At 36.8% G+C, this 23,233-nt stretch overlaps 2 protein-coding genes across 6 annotated transcripts; both read left to right on the plus strand.

Moving 5' to 3' along the window:
- The first annotated feature begins 560 nt into the window (after positions 1-560).
- On the plus strand, positions 561-6,373 carry LOC138884127 (uncharacterized). 4 transcript variants are annotated; one of them, XM_070164961.1, is made up of 8 exons: positions 561-773; positions 900-1,072; positions 2,177-2,297; positions 2,387-2,439; positions 2,511-2,640; positions 4,666-4,868; positions 5,251-5,323; positions 6,200-6,373. In XM_070164961.1, the coding sequence occupies exons 2-7, from the start codon at positions 1,026-1,028 to the stop codon at positions 5,282-5,284; spliced, it is 588 nt and encodes a 195-aa protein (XP_070021062.1). In that variant the 5' UTR covers positions 561-773; positions 900-1,025; the 3' UTR covers positions 5,285-5,323; positions 6,200-6,373. The 4 variants fall into 4 exon arrangements, with proteins under 4 accessions (XP_070021062.1, XP_070021061.1, XP_070021064.1 ...); XM_070164960.1 differs by having other exon boundaries at positions 5,251-6,373; XM_070164963.1 differs by lacking the exon at positions 4,666-4,868 and having other exon boundaries at positions 564-773; positions 6,200-6,220.
- On the plus strand, positions 6,359-14,018 carry LOC104240802 (uncharacterized). Of its 2 annotated transcripts, XM_070164964.1 has the most exons (7): positions 6,359-6,378; positions 6,985-7,162; positions 8,533-8,713; positions 9,536-9,617; positions 10,416-10,648; positions 13,172-13,314; positions 13,645-14,018. In XM_070164964.1, exons 4-7 carry the CDS (start codon positions 9,610-9,612, stop codon positions 13,741-13,743), a joined length of 483 nt encoding a protein of 160 aa, XP_070021065.1. In that variant the 5' UTR covers positions 6,359-6,378; positions 6,985-7,162; positions 8,533-8,713; positions 9,536-9,609; the 3' UTR covers positions 13,744-14,018. The 2 variants fall into 2 exon arrangements, with proteins under 2 accessions (XP_070021065.1, XP_070021066.1); XM_070164965.1 differs by lacking the exons at positions 6,359-6,378; positions 9,536-9,617.
- The last annotated feature ends 9,215 nt before the right edge of the window (positions 14,019-23,233 follow it).

Genomic DNA, 23,233 nt, shown 5'->3' on the forward strand with positions numbered 1-23,233 from the left:
ACACAAGTTAAAACGTGACACAAAAAGCGGGTATAGATGCAAATGGCCCGTACTTTTGAGCAGTAATTAGTATTTGGCCAAGCTTTTGAAAACTACTTCTAAGTGTATTTTTCTCAAAAGTGCTTATCAGAAAAGTACTTTTGAAAAGAAGCTACTTTTTTCTGTTTCTCAAAAAATGCTTCTGCTTCTCCTTAAAAGTACTTTTTTTGGTTCCAAAAGCTTGGCCAAACACATCAATTTTTGGTCAAAAGTGCTTTTGGTACAAAAAAAAAAAAGGCACTTTTGGCTCAAAAAAAGCTTGCAGGCTATTAACTATGGAATAGTACCTAGACCAAAGGGGAATGTCTAGAGAATTTATTTTGTTACAAGATATCTGATTAGAGACACCAGTTGATTTATATTTTCTAATTTTGCTCCTATTTTAATAAATTTGAAAAAAATTAATGTGGTTAAGAATAAATACTAGTGGCAAATTATGATTAAGAATAAATACAGATAATTCAATTAAATTAGTTTTTTAAGAAATGTGTAAAAGCAAGAGTGACAGACAGGTAAACTAGTAATTACAAGCAGAAAACACGAAATAAAGATTTCTTTCACACAATGAGAGAAAGAAGAGAGGCCTCTGCCAATAGTCATAGGAAGCTCAAAAGTGTCTCCTAGTTTCTGAGATAGAAACTAGAATTCGAGAATGTTCTTTCGAACCGTTGAAGTGAATTCTAGAATGTTAGCCGATGCTGGGATTTTGACGGTGGGCTCGCCGCGGTTACTGGGTAAACGGGTCTAAAATTTTGACGGCGAAGTTTGCTGAAAAGCGAAAACTAATTATTTGGAGAATCAATTTAGTTTTTCAGTAATTGAGAGAAAGAGGCTTCTGACATTTGTTGAATTTTGTGCAGGTAATTCCAAAAGAACGCCTCGGCTTTGTGAAAGAGCACGGTATAGGGTTAAGTCCTGCATGTTTAGCAGCACTGAGTTCAGTATCTAATGCTCCTGCAGAGGATTCTGGTCTCACCTATACTGGCATGATCAGAATTATTCCTGATTTATCTACCAGATGCAGAATCCCTTGGTACTACTTCAAACTTGTTTATAAATACTTGACATGTTCTGCCTTTTTTCTTTGTTCTCCTGACTTTAAGTCTTAATTTTAGCTTATCTATGTGGTATGTTGTCTTTATTGATTTCCTTGATAAATCATAGTATATGATAAGACCTCTTTCGTTTTATTTGAATGGTTAGCTATGGGGATTTTGTCAACTTTTGTCTGTGCTGTCTTCTCAGAAACAATAAAGAACTTTTTTCAAGTTCGTGCATTGTTGTAACTCTGAGATAATCATTTTCAGGATCATTTTCTATGTTTGGTTGAGTATGAAAGTAGGTGACGTACAGCAATTGCACTAGGTGCAGGATGTTTTTTGAGAATATTTTGGATATGTTTGGGTATTAAAGGTTGATAATAATGTCTAAGTATTGGTTAAAGTGAGATTGAATAAGAGTTAACATATGGTATGTGGTCAGTTACACAGTCACTAACAGGAAGTTTAATATAATGGAGTGAAACTAAATAGGATTTGAGATAACATTATGGAGTATATTCTAAAATTATGCGGATAATAAAGGGAAAAAGGAAAAAAAAAAACAATAATCATGAGAAAATCTGGACATATATCATCCCAACAAATCATTTTCCAGCACAGAAGAGTTTCTCCTTTTTCAGCTCTAAAACATCAAATTTTGTTCTTTTTAGAGTAGTATATGTATTCGGTGGTTCATGATTCCATTATCACTTGCTCCAGAGCCTCCATATTATCACCCTTCCAATTTATGTTTGCTAGATGTTACTAAATTCAATTATGCAAGAGCTGTAATTGTAAAGTATGAAAAACTGATGCTTTTTTTTTGTATGATATCATGTGGTATATTTTAAGAATGTGAAGGAAACACAGAGAACACCAATACAGAGTATCTTGTAGTTGAATTGTCTATAATTGTACAGACATTGATGTCCAACTGTTTCGTTGTTTATTATCTGAATGTATAGATCACTGTCTGGCGAAGTTCAAGTGAGATAACAAGTTTAATCCTAACTTGGTCAGATTTTAATTTTTCCTGCCATTATTGTTTCAATGGCAGAAACATAGTAATCATGTTTAGTGTGCATCTTTTGATCCAGGGAAAAGAAGCAGGAAATGTGCTTAGCTGACATGGTAACTAAACCTGGTAAACCATGGGAATATTGTCCAAGAGAAGTGTTTCGGAAAGTCTCTAAAATTTTAAAAGATGAATTTGACTTGGTATGTCTAATATCTTTTGTGCAAGAATTAGAAAGTCTTACTTGGTATGTCTAATATCTTTTCATCTGATGCATATCGACATGTTTCAGGTTGTGAATGCCGGCTTTGAAATTGAATTTTATCTTTTGAAGAGTGTGATGAGGTAGGTATTTTGTTTTAGAGTTTCTCATCTTTAAAATGTTACACTAAATTTGTATAAACAACATTATAAAGGAATGGCAAAGAAGATTGGGTGCCAATTGATAAGACCTCTTACTGTTCTACATCAGCATTTGATGTTGCATCCTCTATATTAGAAGATATCAACATACATCTTCAAACGATGAATATTTCAGTTGAACAGGTAAGTTTTGCATTTCCTTGAATGCTTGCTTGCAAATTGATGTTTCTCATGGTGTCTATGCACGCAGTACTGCATATACTAGGAGCTTTTAGCATGCATTTCTCTATTTATTTTCATGAAAAAGCTTGACTGCTTGTGTAATGTATTAGTACCTTTCTTAATGATAGAACTACATGTACTAATATTTTTATACTGAAACAATACATTCAAAGAGACTAGGGTATGGAAGAATACAGAGCTTTTTATACAACATTAACGATCTCAGTGAGAGAAGAGTTTTTGCTAACAAATTAAAGTTGATTGTTTATAGGAGCATATCGAACTTATAAATCTCCTGAAGTAACTTTTTCAAGACATCTATACTTGGTATGAGCTTGTTGTGCAAGAACATGAGATAGATAAATTATACTAATATTGCCATGGTAATACAACAACAACAACATACCCAGTAAAATCCCACTAGTGGGGTCTGGGGAGAGTAGAGTGTACGCAGACCTTACCCCTAACCCGAAAAGGGTAGAGAGGTTGTTTTCGGGAGACTCTCGGCTCAATCAAGAGAGACAATAATATCAGAAAATAAACAAAAGAAAAGGCATGTAACAACCAAAGATGTCAGAAAGGAAATAACACAACGAATAAGTGAAAGGACAATAACACCAAACTATACAAAACAACAATGTCAACACAACATAGACTGCTAACAAACCTAAACAAAACTCTATCAGACTACCCGATACAAAGAGGGAAGAACTCTTGACTACCCTCTAGCCTACCACCCTAATGCTCGACCTCCACATGTTCCTATCAAGAGCCATGTCCTCGGAAATCTGAAGTCGCGCCATATCCTGCCTGATTACCTCGCCCCAATACTTTTTAGGCCGCCCTCTGCCTCTTCTCATACCTGCCAAAGACAACCGCTCACACCTCCTAACCGGTGCATCTAGGCTTCTCCTCCGCACGTGTCCGAACCATCTAAGTCGCGCTTCCCGCATCTTGTCGTCCACGGGAGCCATGCCCACCCTCTCCCGAATATATATATATATATATATATATATATATATATATATATATATATATATGAGCTCTTTAGAACTGGATCCAAGAGAAAAAGTATGTTGAGGTAGGATATCAATTGAGGGACAAGCTGCCCAATCTGTGTCATTGTAGCATTCTAGATGATCATTAGAAAACCTTCACATCGCCAGCTGTGGTTTTTGAATGAGTTGAAGAAGACTGTAGATTGGAGAATAATGTTTTTGAATCAAGATATGAGCATTCACGAGTAAAGTAGACAATGAAACTAGTTAATTAGAACTCATGCAAAAAGAGAAATGTGATGACCCAAAATGTCATCCCTTGTTTTAAAACGAAACTTCCGTGTTCCGAGGCCTTGAAAACCTCATTTAGAGTCACCTCGATTTGCGTACGCAGTCCGGACGCATAGTCGAAAAGCTTAAATACGATAATCTGTGAAAAATGATAAGTTTTGATTATAAAATGAGCTAATTTGACTTCGGTCAACGTTTTGGGTAAACGGACCCGGACCCGTGATTTGACGGTCCCGGAGGGTCCGTTGGAAAATATGGGACTTGGGCGTATGCCCGGAATCGAATTCTGAGGTCCCGAGCCCGAGAAATGAATTTTCAAAGAAAATTATTTTCTGAAACTGTTTAAAGAAATTTGAAATGAAATTTGATTAGAACATGATGGTATCGGACCCGTATTTTGGTTCCGGCGCCCAGTACAGGTCTTATATATGATTTAAGACATTTTTGTGGAATTTGGTGAAAAACGGATGTCATGTGACGTGATTCGGACTTAAATTGCAAAATTTATGTTTAAAGAAGTTTAGAGAAAATTTCATCGATCTTGAGATTTAATTTGATGTTCATGAGGTTATTTTGATGATTTGATTACACGAGTAAGTCCATATGATGTTTTTGAGTTAGTATGACATTTGGTTTGGAGCCCCGAGGGCTCGGGTGAGTTTCAGGATGTTTTTACACTTAGGAAAAAAAATTGCAGATTCAGAGAAGTTGCAGGTCTCTGAAGCCAGGCTTCGCGGGTCACGGTGGAAGCTTCGCGGCCGCGCTCGATTTCTTGCGGCCCGTGGTGGTGCTCCGCGGTCGCAGTCCTTTTTATGCGGTCCACGGAGAGGGTCTGAGAGGAGTATATTTAAACGGACTTTCCAGTTATTTTTCACTTTTCAAAACCCTAAAACATAAGAGGTAATTTTTCAAACAACCTTTCTTCTCCAAATCAATTGTAAGTCATTTTTAACTAGTTTTCTTCAATCATTAACATCTTTTAACATGATTTCAACTTCAAATCAATGATTTTCATGGGGGAAATTGGGTGTTTTGGGTAGAACCTAGGTTTTTCAAAAATTCGGGATTTGGACCTCGATTTGATGTCCGATTTCAAAACAAATCACATATTTGGGCTCGTGGGGGAATGGGTAATCGGGTTTTGGGTTCGAACCTCGGGTTTTGACCACGTGGGCCCGGGGGCGATTTTGACTTTTTGGGTAAAACTTTGGAAAACTCATTTTCATGCATTCAAATTGATTCATTTAGCGTTTATTGATGTAATTAAGTAACTTGTGGCTAGATACGAGCGAATTGGCGGAGGAATCGAGGGGTAAAGCTATAATTGAAGCTTGAGTTGTGTTCGTGGCATCGAGGTAAGTGTTTGGTCTAACCTTAGCTTGAGGGATTAGGAGTTGTGTCCTATTTGCTATTTGCTTCTTGTCGAGTACGACGTATAGGCATAGTGACGAGTATCTATACGTTGGTGTCAAACATGACCGTGAGTCTTATCTTGTGATTTTCATGATCTCGTTGTATTATTCATGCCTTGGTGAAGATTTCTATTTATTGTGTAAAGTTGTGGAAATAATTGTGACCTATGAACATTGAGGAGCGTTGGCTCCGGTTGTATAAAGAATTGTGAAAGTATAAGTGATAATCGAAACTTTAGAGCATTGGAGAATTGTGAAGTAAAAGTGAGAAAGAGAAGAGATCATTATGTTGCCCCCTTGCCGGGCTATTGTTGAGTTGAGGTTCCCTTGCATTGTGTTCTGAATTGATATTACAGACGCTTAAGTTGATGATTCTTCGTGTTAGATGTTGAAACTAGTTGAGTTATAGTGGAGATAGTTAGATGTTGGAACAGGTTTGGTTATGGCTGTTTCTCCCTTGCCGGGACAGTTAGTTATGATTATTGTCGACTGTATATAATGGATCGGGTTGCACGCCGCAACAAATATTATATTGGATCGGGTTGCACGCCGCAACAGTTATATACGTGGATCGGGTTGCACGCCGCAACAGTTATATATGTGGATCGGGTTGCACGCCGCAACAAGGTTAAATGATAAGGGATCGGGTTGCGCGCCGTAACAGTATTGTTATCGTATTGATTGTAGACATCGAGTGTTCTTTCATACTTTATTAAGTTTCTGATAGAATTGGTATGTTTCCCCGAAGCATGTTTCCCCCTCCCTTTTAAACCGTTATTACCTGTTTATATTTCTGCTGTATATTATATAACTGCACAGGTTTATCTGGAGTCTGGTCCTAGCGTCGTCACTACCTCGCCGGGGTTAGACCAGGCGCTTACCAACACATGATGTCGGTTGTGCTGTTACTACACTCTGCACTCTGTGCAGATACCGGAGTAGCCTTTGGTCAGCAGCAGTAGCTCGGGAGCCAGCCTTCAGTCCACCGAGACACCGAGGTAGTCTTGCAGGCGTCCGCAGGCCCATCGTCTCCTCTATCTTATTTCATATTCTGTTATCTCATGTATTCGAGACAAATAGTGCTATATTTCTTTCAAACGGTTGTATTTAGTACTCTTAGTAGTCCGTGGATGTTGTGACACCAGGTTCTGGTTAGAGGCACGTGATGGTCTTTGAGACATTTTCGTTTTCTATTTATTTAAGACTTCTCCGCTGTTATTTAACGGTTTATTTCCTTGTTATTATAATTGGTAATCCGGGGTCGTGACAAGAAAAGAATGTATCTCCTGTCCTGATAACATGTGAATGCATATCTAAAAATAATAATGTTTTGAATATTGTCATGGTTTACGAGGATAATTACTTCATGAACAACATCAACCTCCTCTAGACTCTAATAAAAGGGAAAAAGAATAACATGTTTCATGTGACACATTTATTCGTAGTTACATAGATATACATATCATGAGAATGCACTGTCTGGAATATAAGCTGCATATGTTTTACCTGCACTAAGACAGAAATAACCCATATATTATCTCCTATGCAAATTTTCATTTCAATAAAGAATGCTCCCCTTATTATTGTCTCCTTCAAATTTGCAGCTTCATGCGGAAACTGGGAAAGGTCAGTTTGAAATCGTCCTGGGATATGCGGAGGCTGGTACAGCAATTGCTAGCTTAATTTATGCACGTGAAGTCATCAGATCAGTTGCAAGGCAACACGGGCTGCTGGCAACTTTTGTTCCAAAGTAGGTAGCAGAATTGCCAACAACACTTTTAGGTGCGATTCCCTTTCTAGATTTAAGTTGTATGCACTGATGATGAAAAGTATAATGAGTTTTACACAATCGTATCACTTAAAAGTTATTAATAATTAATTTGCAATAATAAGTACTGATTGATAACCCAAAATATGGTAAATTAGCTATCTGCTATAACCGGTTCAATTACACCAATAGTGCATAAGTGCTACTATGAGTGTGTAATTTAAATCTTTGTTTTAGTTGTTGATCCAGACATGCTTTTGCTTCTTATTGAGTGCTACCACTATAGTGCTTCTACTTCTGCTTTTATATTTTTCTTTATTAGGTGGAGGTGTTATATATGATCTTTTTACTAAGAAACATGAGTAAGATTAATACCTTATTTTTCATACTTTTCCATTTCTTACTTTGATTTGTGCATGTGTGCAATATTTGTTAGGGTGATTACTGATGTTTCTTTACTTTATTGACTGACCAAGTGTTGTGAGCTAGTGAAATATTGTTCATCAAGAATGGTGCACAGTTGACAAACTTTTACTGTAGCCAGTTGGTGGATGTTTGCTTGTTTTAAGATTGACATGTTTTCAGGATTGTTTAAGAACAATGGATTTTCGATTAAGTGGTGAAGTTGAGATTATTCCCATTCTCGCTTTCTGATAAAGCAAGAAATGTGGTTGAAGTCTTAACTTGCTGGTTCTATCACCTTGTGTTGGCTTTTAAGCACTTGGTCTCCCTTATCATAATCTTTTGTAACTCATGCCAAAATACTCAACTTTTGAAGCAGTTACTTTTTTGCATGTTTTTCTGCAGTTGAAAATTATTCACACTGCAGTTGTTTTTATCATTCATAGTAATTTTCTTGCCATTATGCCTTTTAACACGTACCTTACTTGATTCCAATTAAAATCTACTAACAATTCCATCATTCTTCTTTCCTTCACAACCCTTTAAACCCCATAGTGAAAGAAGTTTGTGATTAGGAAGAGCTATATCAATATTGAGAAATGGAAAAAGAACATATATCTTTGACTTTGATACTAAATAAAGATGGAAATGTTTCTCAACTAGAGAAGGCGAGATAACATACAGGCGATACTATGTAGTTTACTCTTTTTGGAGAAGGTTCATAACGTTATATGCATGATGTTATTTTTTCTCAAATAATTGAGCAAAAAGGATAAGTGGTGGTCTTTCTGCATTATTTGCTGAATTTACTTCTCTACCATAGATTTTCCTTACTTTTGATTAACTTCTCAAGTACACAGCACTCATATACTTTCTTTTGGAGATTTCTAGCAAGGCCCCATTTCCAGAATTTCTACTGCAGGAAATTATTGCTAGTGAATGATGCCTCCCAGTATGTGACATTTTGGCCCTCTTTGTCTAGGTTTGCAGAAGATGAAGATGGCTCTGGATCACATGTTCATATCAGTTTGTCTAGAAACGGAGACAATGTTTTTATTGCATCTGGTGAATCAAAATATGGGATGTCCAAGATTGGGGAAGCGTTCATGGCTGGGGTGTTAAATCATCTTCCTGCCAGCTTTTACTGCAACACATCCTCTTAGGTTAGAGATTATCTATAATTCTTGGTGTCCTCTTCTTTTCCATTAGTGGTGTCAAAATTTACTCAATTGGATTGAAAATATTTTTCTTAGCGGGTCAATTTAGGCACAATCCAAACCAATCCATCTAAAGTTTGGGTCAATTTATGTTATATAGGTAACCCGAATTGACCCGTAAGAAAACTTGTCAAGGCATAGAAAAAGAAAGGTCTTTTGGTTCGGTTTGTTAGATACATAATAAAGGGAAAAAAACATATTTTTCTCTCTTTATTTAGTTGGGCAATAAAATGAATTATAGTAAACAAACATATTAAAATAGTTGGTGTTGGGTGGGTTGGATTATGACCCCATATACTTGGTCCAAATTGATCCAACACATCTTTATCCAATCAAACTTTGGTCGGGCTATGACTCGACCTGTTTATTGATTTAATCCATTTTAACCTGTCCAACTTTAGCCCAAACCACACATTTGATACCTCTAGTTTGTATATTGGTGATCAGTTACTTGGTGATTGCTTTATGCTTTCATAGGAATACTATTTCTTTGAAATGAGCATAGTTTTATTATGGAAAATTCTCTTTACGTTGTGACAAATCCACGACACCCTTGGCTGTTATAGCAACTATACTGCTTCCTTTTTCATTTTTATTTCTTTTGTCAGCATTAATGGAAACCTTGAAAATTGTAGCATCTCTATGAAAATTGCAATAAGCTGATTAATTAAGTTCTTGTCAATGGTTCTTCTGTTATGAAAATTCAATTGTTTTGATTCAATGTTTAAATTGTGAACAATTTTCCCTAAATTTTGTTTACTAATGCAGATATGTTTGAAGTTATGGTATCAATAATTAAATGTTACATGATGAAGGCTTATAGGTTCTTGAAGACTTAAAACATGATAGAGTAAGTGAAATAATTTCATGAAATTATACTTAATGGAATCTCTATTTCCTTTATAAAGATGTACAATATTTTTTCTTCCACTACTATATTCTGAAGATGAAAGTTGTATTTATATTTATACTATTATCACTCCGGGCTTCCAAATAGACATGTTTCTAGTTAAAATCACTAAAACAATAAGATAATTTGTCTTGTCAGAATTTTTAAAAAGTTTGTAATAAGACTTTAAGGTGTTAGTTGTTTGAACGAGGTATTTTGTATAATATACTTTATTTCCTGAAAGTCTTCAAGTAAAAGTTACCTTTATAAGATTAAACTTTTGTTTCCAAGAGAGAACTTTTTGGAATACACTTTAAAATGCTTAGAGCTTAAAGCAAGCAAATGGTAGAGGTATAAAAATTAGTTCCATTTCTAATTTTCACTAGGGTTATTGTAGAAAGGTTTAACAATTAAGATACTTGTTGGTTTAATTTTTTAAGTGCACAAAAACTTAAATATCACAGTTAAGGAGAATCACCAATTTTGGCACTATGTTAATACTATAAATTTCTTTTAATGGAGCGGTACCAAGTAATTAGAGAAACTTTCCATTTCTGAATTTCCTATTTTGATGCAATATGATATGCCTACTTTTTGCCTTTCCCATTTTCTCTCTTGAATGTAGTTAGACCTTGAAATCTCTTGTTTTTCTCAAACCTCTTGGTGAGTCTATGTTAAGGACTTATTTCATGCATATTAATAGAAAATAATTTCGTAGTATCTAATTGTTGTATGAGTCTAACTATTTATTACATGCAGTTATGAGCGAATGCTACCTAAGACGCGAAATGCAGCTTACCTCTGCTGGGGGAAAGAAAATACAGAGGCACCATTGAGATCTGCTAGCTCTCCTGGAATTGCAGATGATCTTGTAAGCCATTTTGAAATTAAAGCATTTGATGCATGTGCAAACCCATACCTGGGTCTTGCTTCTATAACTATGGCTGGGATTGACGGCTTGCGAAAAGATTTAAGTCTTCCGGAACCTATAGGTAAGTTAAACAATCTTTTAGTATTTCCTCTACCGTATCTTCTAACTGTGTACTTGCCTTTTAGATTCTTTTCCGTATGCTATATGGTTAAGCCTGAAACACCTATTATATCTGTTATGATGGTTCAACATGAGAGGGCTAATCCAGAGGCGTATCCAGGATTTCACGAGAATTGGTGCACCCAGGGCGAAGCTATGTACGACGAACTGACCATCGTTCGCCGAAAAATTATACAATGTATAGGGTAAACTATTACTTGTTTTTTAAAAAAAAATAGACTTTGAACACCCTTGCATAGCCCACTGGAAAAGGATGTTAAACATTTGAACACCATTATTGAATTTTCTGGCTTCATGAACGTTATTTTTTTCAACCCAACTTCATAAATCAAAGAAAAAAGATAAAGAAACAAAAGAAGAAGTGAGATTGATAAAGAAACTGGAAAAATATGTGACTTTTGTTTGTAGAAAAGTTGGTATTTTGCTGATTTGCAGAAGACTTAGAGCGCCAGAGAGTTTTGTGTGGAGAGGTATTTTTAATTTAGGGATTTTGAAAGTATAACTGAAAGACTAAGAAGCAGTTATGTAGTAATAAAGAGAGGAAAAGAAAAAAAGAACGTGTGCTAAAGAGCATGGGAAACTTTAAACTGCGGGCCCAGGAGCATGGGTATGTAGCCAATTTATTAATTAAAAAGTGAAATAATGGATAATTTTAAAAAGGGTATTGCGGGGATTCGAACCACCTACCCGGTGGATGGAAGGTGCACTTCTCTACCAGTGCATTACAATGTTCACTTGAGTATGGGTTCACCTATACAAATTCAAGTATTTTGTGCTGAAATTTATTGGTGCTATACAAGGTTTAGGGAAAGGAGGATGGGTTCACGTGAACCACCCCCTCCCATGTAAATCCGCCCCTGGGCTAATCAGCATGACTTTTTTTATGTTATATATTTCTATCATATTATGTCAACTCAATCAAGATTTGAAGTGTGCTGCATGTCCAATGTAGTATATCAGTAGTCTGTACCAAAATTTCGCAATTTAAATCTTCCTATCTCTATTGCTTTTACCTTTTGGATGACTCTAGTGTATCGCTGCTGTATGTATCTTCTTCTAAATGAAAGCAGATGAGATTGTGAGTACTGAGTAGAAACCATGTGAATCAAGATGGTACCTACTTCTACTGTCTTTGGATCTTCTCTCCACGATAAGTTGCTGTAGCAGGTGGTGTTAGTATGAGCTACCTTCAAAGTATTGGAGTATTCACTTACTTACAGGCAACAAAAGTAAAAAGGAAATAGAAGAAGAAACTAACGAGGAGTCTTAATTTGGAGTGTTTCATCGAGAATTCTTAATCTAGAAAAGTGACCACAAACTTTTGATCCATATGGAGGCTTAAAATGACGGTCTTACTTAATTTAGGAGTTTTGTCTAAATTAAAAATTTGGATTAGATGAGGTATCTTGTTTTTAAATAGTTGCTAAAATCCCACCATTTTGAACTATTTTCATTAATAGTGAATATTTCTCCATTCTTTGAGTCTCTCTTTCTCATGGTTGAGGACCGGTTCTTCTTTTCCTTATATCAATTTAATAGCTTTCTCTCTATCAAGTGGTACAAGAACCTCTTTTTCTTTAGTCTGATTGCTAGTATATAACGATTAGGATGGATGCTACAGTAAAAAGAAATCAGGGCAGAAAATGCTCAATTTCATCAGAGACTGAGTGACTTTGATCAAGAGATGTGTGGCTGATGATTTCTGAGGGAACTTAACAAAATTAAAGGGCTTGTTTGCTAATTCTGCCTCATTGCAAAATGAATTTGAAGGAGAACTCAATTATGAGGGTAAGTAGGGTTGCTGCATGCTGCAAACATTTGTGAAAGTATGAGCTCTTGCGTAGTGCCAGTTTTAGGTATCTGTGTGAAAGATGGCAGTGCTGGTTTGACCTTCATCTTTCAAATGCACGCGCATATCCACAGTTTAACTCGATGGCAAGTTCATTTTTGGTGGGGTTGAATGATGTAGGACAAGTGATCATAAATTTTGATCAAGATAGAGTCTTTGATCTAGGTGGAGTTTGGCGTAGCTTAGATTTCTAGATTATTAGATGTCTAGCCATTAAATGGTTGCTAGATATTTCACTTTTTATTATTATAAACTGTTCTTATTCTTCTTCAATATTATGCTATTATTTGGAAGTTTATCATTCTAGAGTTTCCACGAAGAGTTCACAATCTCTTCTGTTGATATTATAGCTTTTAATCTATCGATTGTTGTACGCTCAAAAGCACGGGGAATGCTACTTCCATGAATGACTACGGTAAAATCTTATTAGGGCCATTAGTGTCGTTCTGCTTGTAAGTGAAAGTCTGAGTTGTTTTTTCCAGTGCCTTTTTCTTGCTAATGCTTATCACTTATCAAAGTTAGTAATACAGAAGTTGATAACTCAATTTTGTTGTCCATAGTTGAGATATTCCTGCACATTACCTGATATTCCAATGATGTTTTCTCGTAAAACAGAAGGGGATTCTGATGTCTCTGGTGAGAAGCTTCGAAGTGTACCAGATTCTATTTCTGAATCTTTAATTGCTCTAGCGGAAGATACATTGTTTACAGAAGTGATGAGTGAAAATCTTTTGACCGCCATAAAAGCGATTCGAAAGGTACATTTTGAATGTTGCTTACTCATAATAATATATGATATAGTTGACAGAATTCTGCGCTTTACTTGAGAACTGGATACTCTCAAAGAGCATATGATAGGGGTATGATTCACATTGACCAGCTCCAGCTGAGTGTTCTAACAAATGACGGTTGATTTCCATCATTTTGATTGCATAAATCTGACAAAAATGTAGGTCCTAGATATGCAACTGAATCATGCCTTAACTAGTAAGAATTTTTGATGTAATGAATGCTCCCTGTGTGCATAATTTTTATGTCTCTATTATAACTATTGAGGACATGTTGAGGATGATTTCCTTTTTTTGCAGATGGAGGTCAAGAACTATTGTGAGCCTGAGAGGGACTACAGTCAGCCTGAGATGGATGTCTATAAAGACCCACTCCAGGACATTATCTTCAAATTTTAGGTTGATCATATCCCGACCAATCTAGAATTTATAGTCAGTGGGTTCAAAGCGAGACCAGTACACGTACTCACACTTGTTTTGCCCTATCTTATTTATTTTGCTTCATGTTATGCACATATATAATACCAACATGTTAGTAATTTTATTTGGACTGTCGTCGCTGTATAATTTTGTACCATGCTTCATTTCTTCTCGTCAGGATATGTTCATAAGAGACTAATCTCTTTCTGCGTGTGTTTTTACATCTTATATGCAAACTGTTATGTTCCTCGTTATTTGTGTTTAAAATTTTTTAGTTTATATTGCAGATAATTACCTACCTTATTTTACGATTACAAATTTCACATTTTAGCGAAGGTTTCTTGTTGATATCTTTTGGATTATTTGATAATGTATAAGTTTCTTTACACTGTCGTGAATACATCAATATCGATGTATGGCTCCTTTTAGTATCATACAGTAGTCGTCACATAGTTTAATTTAACTCTCAAGAACCAGTAAAATGCCTAGGAATCTGTACATTAAAAACAAACATTCCTATCAAATAAAAGCTATATGTGTTTATTTTATTAGCATGAGAAGTAATAAAAATTTACCAGGATTAAAGGACAAAAAGAACAATATTAAGCATGAAGTGACTGTTTTTCTTCTCATTTAACTGTGATTAGTAATAGTAAGTCTGCAGCCGGCAAAAAACAATGAAGAAACTTAACGAGTTGCCGCGGCCAAATAAAGGAATTATCAAAGTGATTGGAAAATCCATTTGGGTGAAAAAGTTGCACTGTATATTTGAAGGCCAAATACATAAACTTTTTTCTTTTACTATTAAAGGTTAATTTTCTTTGGATGTGATGCAGAGAATGTGGTAATTTCCTGTTCATCCTTATGATACTGCTTATAGAGTATCAGTCGTAACTGTTGCAAAATCAGACTTACAATTATGGCACTAATCACAGGATAAATTTATCAGCCGACACTTTATATAGTCTAATCATAATTATTCTGGAATAGAATTTTTTTTTTATGTATATTGGAAATCCATTTTTGGACATTTACTGTTAAATGAACGTATCGACTGTCTACTTCTCAAGTTTGAGAATAAATTTCAGCATTTTTATTTTCTTTTTATAAAGTCTCCATGGTGACTTTAATAGTTGAGTATGAAGGGGAAAATGCAGGTTAAATCAATTGGAGAATTAGAATGTATGAACCATATCATTTAAAAGTTTAGATGATTAAAGATCAATGATCAACACCACTTTGATACAGTAAAAGTCTATGCATGAACAACCCCCAAGGTAATCTCATACTAATTTATTAGAATTAGAATCGACATGCATGTGAATATAAAGAAAATATTTAATGAGGAATTTTCATAAAGTATTATAGTTAGAGTCTAATAACTATAGATTGCCTAATTATCATTTGTAGCTACTATTCAATTTGTTAACAGTTTGTATCACTGTTGTTCATAGTCGAACTCAAGACCTCCACTAACTAAGCAATCGCTCTAACCAATTAAGCTACAAGAACTTATTGCTCCCTTGTTTCAGTTCAAATCAATTATTCTCTTATTTCACGGATTTGATATAAAATTCAAATATAGCTACGAATTATAAATTTGCTGAAAGTATAGCTACGAATGACAAATATAGTGTATATATTTGATCTGTCGCGTTTAAACCACGTTGTGTAACTTCCTCTTGTATCTCAAACCAATAATAGCATTAGTTAGAACATACTACTTGACATTAGAAACTGTATTTGACATCGCCATTGTAATGAATTTGTATAGTATTAGTATATTTTAAATTATTGTAACATCATACGTTATTAATTTCACTTATTATGAACACAAGCTAAGTAATTATTTTTTAAGTGACTTAATATTAAAAAAAAAAATTTACATGTCAGTGAGTTAGATAAACTTTCATAGCTTAACTAGATTTTCCATGTTTCACACTCATGTAATTTCTTGGGAGAACGTTTTTCCTTACTGAATTGCAAATGTTACCGTGACATTGTTTGAACATCTGTTGTCATTACTAGTTTAATCAAAGTGTTTTCCAGAAACAAAATAAGAGAGAGCGGACCTAGCTTAGTGTTGTGATATATACTATTAACAATGGGTTTGGTTACCATCAAGTGATGTGGTGCAGTAGATGGGGCTGCTCCTCCCTTAACCAAAAGTCTCGAGTTCGAGCCCTGGGTATAGAAAAATCCTTGGTAGGGAGCGCTACCCCCCATGAGGCCTTACCCGGCGCTAATCCGAATATAGTCGGACTCCAATGCATGTACCGGACATCTGGTGGGAAACCAAAAACAAACAAACAATGGGTTTGGTTTAGATATGGTATTTATTATGAAATAATTATTTATTTTAGTTCTAATAAAGTTTTAAATAGATCATATATTAGTATGTGTCTATGCTTATATAGTAGATGATATAGTGTATAGAGTTTAGCTTATACACGGAAGATTAAATCATCGGTTCTCATAAGTAAAAGTTTGAGTTCACAATCTAATGATGGAATTGGACAAACCATCAGGAATAATTGTAGCACAAGATTAAATATAATTTATCTTGATTATGGGAATGGTTTAATTCCAACTTCTTGTGCTAGTACATTTTGTATGTATTGAACGGACCAAGTAAAGATAAGTATTTTATACTGTCTTAATAAAATAAACTCTCTAGCCACTAGATGTACTTATACTCTTAATCTTGATATAATTATTATTAGCTGTGCATATTATTATTGTTTTGATTTATTAAAAGGCGAGATTCTTCCATGAGTCAATGCCTGGTAAATTGGACAATAATAATGTACATTGACGAAGTAATAGTTAGTTGATTGAATCCATGTCTCGGTTTAGAGATTGATGATACACCTTTACGAAAGCTTATAAGTTTCATGTGTAAACCCGGCCAGTGGATTTTGTATCCGACACATGAAATAAGTTAAGTGAAAATCTAGAGGACATAATCAATAAATTAAATCCTTAATTTAATTGATTAGTATCTGAATCTTAATATGGGGAGTTAAATAAGATTTAATGGATGAATTTCGAAATAGAATAAGGAGTGCAATTATGAATTTTTAGTAGAATAATTCGTAATTAATTATGGTGGATATTAATTTCAAAATTATAAATTAATTCCAAAATTGGAAGCCTTGTTAATTAAATTCTGTGGTCCCTACTGTGCCTAAATAATAGGAAATAGAGGAATCCTTTTTCTGGTGGAAAAGAAAACCCAACAGGTTTTGGAAAAAGGTTTTACCCCTTAAAACTTGTGCTATATATACATAAGGTTTTCCACCTAGAGGAAGTAGAACATGGTGGCCGAAATTTTCAGCCAAGTTTTCCTAGAAATTTCGCCCACACGAAATTACTATTTTCGGATATTATTTGGATAACACAGTAGAAGACCGTTGAAGGTTCGGGAATCGTGATCGTGCTGATGATGGTAATTTAATTGAGTTGCTGTGGAATTAGAGGCTCACGTGACAGAGGAACTTTGTTCACGCTTCAAGAAGTAACTCGTGAAATTCCGTTTATACTAGTTGTCTAGATTACATGTGATTTTGCGATTGATCTTTATACTCCTTAATCGCTTTTGCGGTTCCTGCCTCCGTGGGCTCCTTCCGCTTTTGCGATTGATCTTCCGCATCGACCATCCGAAATTCCTATCTTTTCACCAACCATCCGAAATCACTCCGAGGCCCCCAGGACCTCAACAAAAATGACAAACAAGTCACATACCACCATCCAAACTTATACCAATCTTCAAAACACCTCAAACAACATCGAATCAACCAAAACACATCGAATTCAAGCCTAAGGTTCCAAAATCTTCAGAATTACGCTTTTGATCAAAAAGTCTACCAAACCACGTCCGAATGACCTGAAAGTTTGCACACACATCCCAAATGACACAACGTACATATTGCAACTTCCGGAATTCCATTCTGACCCCTATATCAAAATCTCACCTATCAACCGGAAAATGCCAAAATTCCAATTTCGCTAATTCAAGCCTAAATCTACTCCGATCCCCCAAAACTCATTCCGATCACACTCCTAAGTCCCAATTCACCTAATAGAGCTAACCAAATCATAAAATTCCAAATCCAAGATCAAATACTAAAAAGTCAAGACTGAGTTAAACCTTTTAAATTTAAAGCTTCAAGCTGATATCATCCTTCCATATCTATTCCGATTAACCTGAAAATCAAAACCGACGATTTACATAAGTCACAATACATAATACGGGGTTAGTCATGTCTGTGAACTGGCGAGCGAAGTGCAAAAGCTCAAAACGACCGGTCGGGTCGTTACATCCTCCCCCACTTAAACATACGTTCATCCTCGAACGTGACCATAGTTGTTCCAAAATCCAACAAGTCGTTGTATAACCTTACCATACAGATACTGGGGGGTGATCCCACGTCACCCTATCTAATATAGGTCCGATAACACAATGTAACTAAAATTTCGCAATCCAACCTACCATAAACCTTAGAACCACATTTCCACTTCTGAAATCATCTACAACATTAGAATCTCACATTTATACTCTGAATAAGCCCGAACCAGCTGTAATAACCCATACCTGCAACCTTCAGTGCAATTACATGACATACCACATAACTCAAACACTGATAGCGATAACTTCTAATCACAATAGTTGCTCAAAACATCCGAATTTCGATAATAAGCCTTTTATCAAATAAAGCCTCATTCCAATACTTTTGTATACCTTAAATGATAAATGAAACATGTAGAAAGTCATAACCACTCTTCAGATCAACCATTCGTGAAGCCACTTCTCGTTTGGCAAGGACCATGGCAATTTCTAAGCCGAACATCGATATTATCCTTCCAACATGCTGAAATCGAACACGTTTGTATTCATTATGGATCCCCACGATAACATCTAATCCAACACAACTACTCTGGTGACATGACACATCAATACAATTTAAAGCCATTACTCGTGCAATCCGCACACCAATAAGCAACAATCCGAACATATTCAAATCATGAAAATGACTCAAATGAGAGAGCCGTACTGAAAGCTCACTAGTACCACCACAACACAATGCTAGGAACCCGTCACACATCGTAGAAACAGAACACACGAATCTAACCTGAAGGGCTATACCTCCATATAACTTCACTGCAATGCGCGACCCTATCCAAACACTGGTCCGCATGAAACACCTCAAGTCACTATGCTGAAAATCGACAACCACTGGCAATTTCATGTCTAGAACCAAAGCAAGTCATCATAACTACGACGAAGCAATTGGCATAATATTACACAAATCCGAAAGGACACAACCGATACGCCATCTACCGAGCAATACCCAATACTCTTCCCGCTCTAATTCCACTGAGAGACCCCAATAAAACTGCACCACATGTGCCTATAACCAACAAATTCCAACGCCTCGCAACACGTAAAGGTAACTCATAGATCTCCCCAGGTCACTAATAAGCTCAACAACAATCGAATCAACACATCCCTCAATAATACAACTCGGAGTCAACCAAACCGACTCAAGTTAGAACACACATCCACATTGGCCTGCCAATGAACCCCTTATCAAGGAATCCCTAAAGTTGTTCCTTCAACTCCTTTAACTCCGCCGATGCCATGCGATACGGTGCCCGACACCAAATCAATACCGAAATCAACAACTCTGTTCAGCGACATACCCTGCAGCAGGAAACACATCCGAAAAATTCCTCACGACCGGAACTGAATCAATGGTAGGAGTCTCTGCACTAACATCCATCACGAAAGCCAAATAGGCAAGACAACCCTTCCCAGCCATCCGCTGGGTCTTCGAAAATGAAACCACCCTACTGAGAACATAATCCGTCGAAGCTCGCCACTCAATCCGTGGCATTCCTGGCATAGCCAATGCCGTCGTCTTATCGTAACAGCCCAGAATAACACAACACTGAGACAACCAGTCTATACCCAATATCACTTCCAAAACCTAACATACCAAGCAATAAAAATCCACTCGGGTCTCCAAACCTCCCATAGTTACCACACAAGACCGATATATATGGTCTACAACCACGACCTAATCTGACTATGAGAACTCCCAATCTCCAAATCCATACAGCACGCGAATCACCATTTCCGATCCTAACTCCGCTGTCCGAATATACAACACACCTCTAACACCCAATCATCATACGCGAGGTACTCCTATAATTCTTCTGTGCTACCAAGCAAACTCGAATATCAGCAGTCGATCCAATAAGAGAGTGCTACAATACTAATGATGTATCCTCAACTCAAACACATCACCTTTTCTAAAAGGTATACCCTCATTAAGCCACACCAATCCGTGATCTCATTTACCTAGTCATCTAAAACTACTCATGCTATCTAAGAATTTGTGACCTTCTTTTCAAATCTGAACAGTGACCTTACACATGAAAATCTTAATCCTACACAACATACTGCATATACCATACCATCCTAGGATAAACATGAGAACTTCATATCCCTTCCGGGCCACAAGCAGCTACGTATTCAACTAGCCAAGAACTTTCCATTGATCCCATCTAGAAGAAAATCACTACAGATCCCATGCTCCTCACACTCATAGAAAATACGCATCTCTAACCGTGGTAGAAACCATCAAGAACTCTCCGAATTCCATTTGCACAAAACTAAACCGTCAATACTGAATCCTCCTAACTCAACCAAGCTACGCAGGCCACTGAAACCTAAGAGAATTTCTGCGAAACACCTATAGAAACTCATTACCTCATACGCGTCCAAAGAACTAATCATATCCTTACCATGCCGATCTGACCTACTACTACGCTATCCTATCTATCCAAGTTCCTTTTGATTTACCTTCAACTTGATATTTTTTTTGGCTATAACACCACAGTTCCTCAATCCAGACTCACCACATGAGACCCAAGCATAAAACCATACCGTCTAAGGCTCATAAGCCGCTGAATACTTTCTTAAATATTCCCAAAAGTACCACATTCAAAATACCTTCCTGGAGGGATTTCCTGCGATCCCAAAGTCATTTCCTTCACCTTCCGATACTGATATATAGAATCCCATGACAATATAGAAATACCACGAGTTTTGACACCCTCCAATGAAAAACTCAGTTTCTAGCCAAATATACAACTTGAAAATCTCCAATTACTACATGTAAAATCTTGAACTCATTAGAACCATTCCCGAGAGTCATCCCCTCTACTCAAACCGCAATTAGACCGATCAAACGGACCAGACGACCTGTGATCCAATAGCAATCCAACATCGCAGAATGTAACCTCACCTACAGCCAAGCAACTCCCTGCTCTTTGCACCGCACATCCTTTACTAATAACCACTCAAGACATTCCGTGATTCTCATACACCTATGAAGCATAATATAACCTTTGTCAAAATTTTCCTTTACTCGAGCCTTCCTCGGTCTCAATCTTCGTAATCCATAACTGATTCACCCGTACGCCTCAAACTGGAACCAACATAGCATATAACCGAGCAATCAACTAATCGATAGTAGACTCCCCCACTTGGCTCAAAGCCACAAATCAAAACACACACAATAACTCATAATGCATATACTCTATTACTGCCATAATACCATAGCGAGATTAAACTCAATCCCTCATAAGCTCGTGAAACACAGACCATCTAGTACTTTAAATATTCTGCAAATCTCGCATTCGCTCTCGTAACAGTTAAACCCACTCTTTTAAGCGACCCCAAATTTAAATTGCAATACACATATTTCACGTGTAAATGAGATCTTCCAACATACAACATAAGGATTGCACAAACTTCAGAACACCCGCAGGAGATAACCCACCTCCTTCGCCACAAACTAACATCTCCTTATACCCTTCCACCGTCGTAAACATTATGCCGTCACTTAATCTTCCTAAGTCCGAACTCATATCGCAACATAAAATTTACTTCACTCCGCAACTAGAAAACATGAAAAGATTGTTCACACTCCCATACCTCGGGGCTATATATCAAATCAAGATGGAAATCAAGCACCAAATAGTCCTTTCTATCCTCAGGCAAAACCTTCTCATCTCATTCAATTCATATGAACACATCTCGCAGTCGCATCACACTCATCACATAGCTATCCAGTCATTACTCTCACTAATAGGGACACTATCGGACATATAGATCCAATAGTACATGCTTACACGATCAACGCCTCAAAGCTCAAGCTATAGGCAAAATCCGTCTTCAAGTCCTCCAGACTGGCCCAACATCAACACACAGAGATCACATCTTACCCCTCGATAAGGGAACCACAAGCCGGCAATGCACAACTGATACCGAGCGCTCATGAGCGCATACAAATGCATGGAAGGAATTCAAAGGGTTACATTTCAATCTGAATCAAGGACGCACGATAAGAATTCAAGAATGTGAAGTTTTTCCTAAAGGTTCTGCAGCCTTTCGAGGATAAGTACATATGTCTCCGTATCGATCCATGAGACTCTACTAAACCTGCTCATGACTCGTGATACCTATGTAACCTAGGCTCTAATACCAACTTGTCACAACCATAAACCTAGACCCGGTCGTGATGGCGCCTCTCGTGAAGACAAGGCCAGCCGACAGAACACCCAATTCATTTTAAACAATTAAAATAGCACAATTTATGTCGTTAACATGATTAAATCCCAAAAGAAACAGTGAAAGAGTACAACTTGCAAAACAAACACAACCCGACATCGGGGTATCACCAGTGATGAGCATCTAAAGTGTGTCTAAGAGTCTGAAAGAGTTTATACAATCTATTACAGAACTAGAAATAGACAGTTAGATAGGAGGGAGAAACACTGGGCTGCAAACGCCGAATAGCTACCTAGTGGACTCCGAATGGCCTGTTGGGAGCAATCAACCCTTACTGGCGGGACCTGAAGCTCCTGAATCTGCACACAGGGTGCAGGGAGTAAAGTGAGTACTCTAAATCAGTGAGTAATAACAATAAATGAAAACTGAGCGATAAGAAATCACGTAAAACACAACAACATCCTATAGAGAGGCAGAGTAAAACTAATAAAGTGCAATAAAACAGAGAAATCTTATAAAAACACCTTAGTTCAGTATAAACTTCTTTAAAACATCTTTTTTTACAGTTAATCAAGTAAATGAAAAGCAGTGAGAAAAGATAAACACATACAATCCGCCCCTCGGGCAAAATGTCAACAGAATCAGCCCCTCGGGCAATAACATGGAACAACACCAGCCCCTCGGCTATATCACATATCACACTGGGTACCCGCGCTCACTGGGGGTGTACAGACTCCGGGAGGGGCCCTTTACGGCCCAAGCGAAATTTCAAGCCATCTCGTGGCATAATCAACAGGCTCTCGGCCTCATATCAAGCCACCTCGTGGCGTACAACTCAGTCCCTCGGCCTCATAATTATAATCAGTACAACACTGCTGTAGCGTGCAA

Source organism: Nicotiana sylvestris, chromosome 12, assembly GCF_000393655.2.
Source record: "Nicotiana sylvestris chromosome 12, ASM39365v2, whole genome shotgun sequence".
Lineage (NCBI taxonomy): Eukaryota > Viridiplantae > Streptophyta > Magnoliopsida > Solanales > Solanaceae > Nicotiana > Nicotiana sylvestris.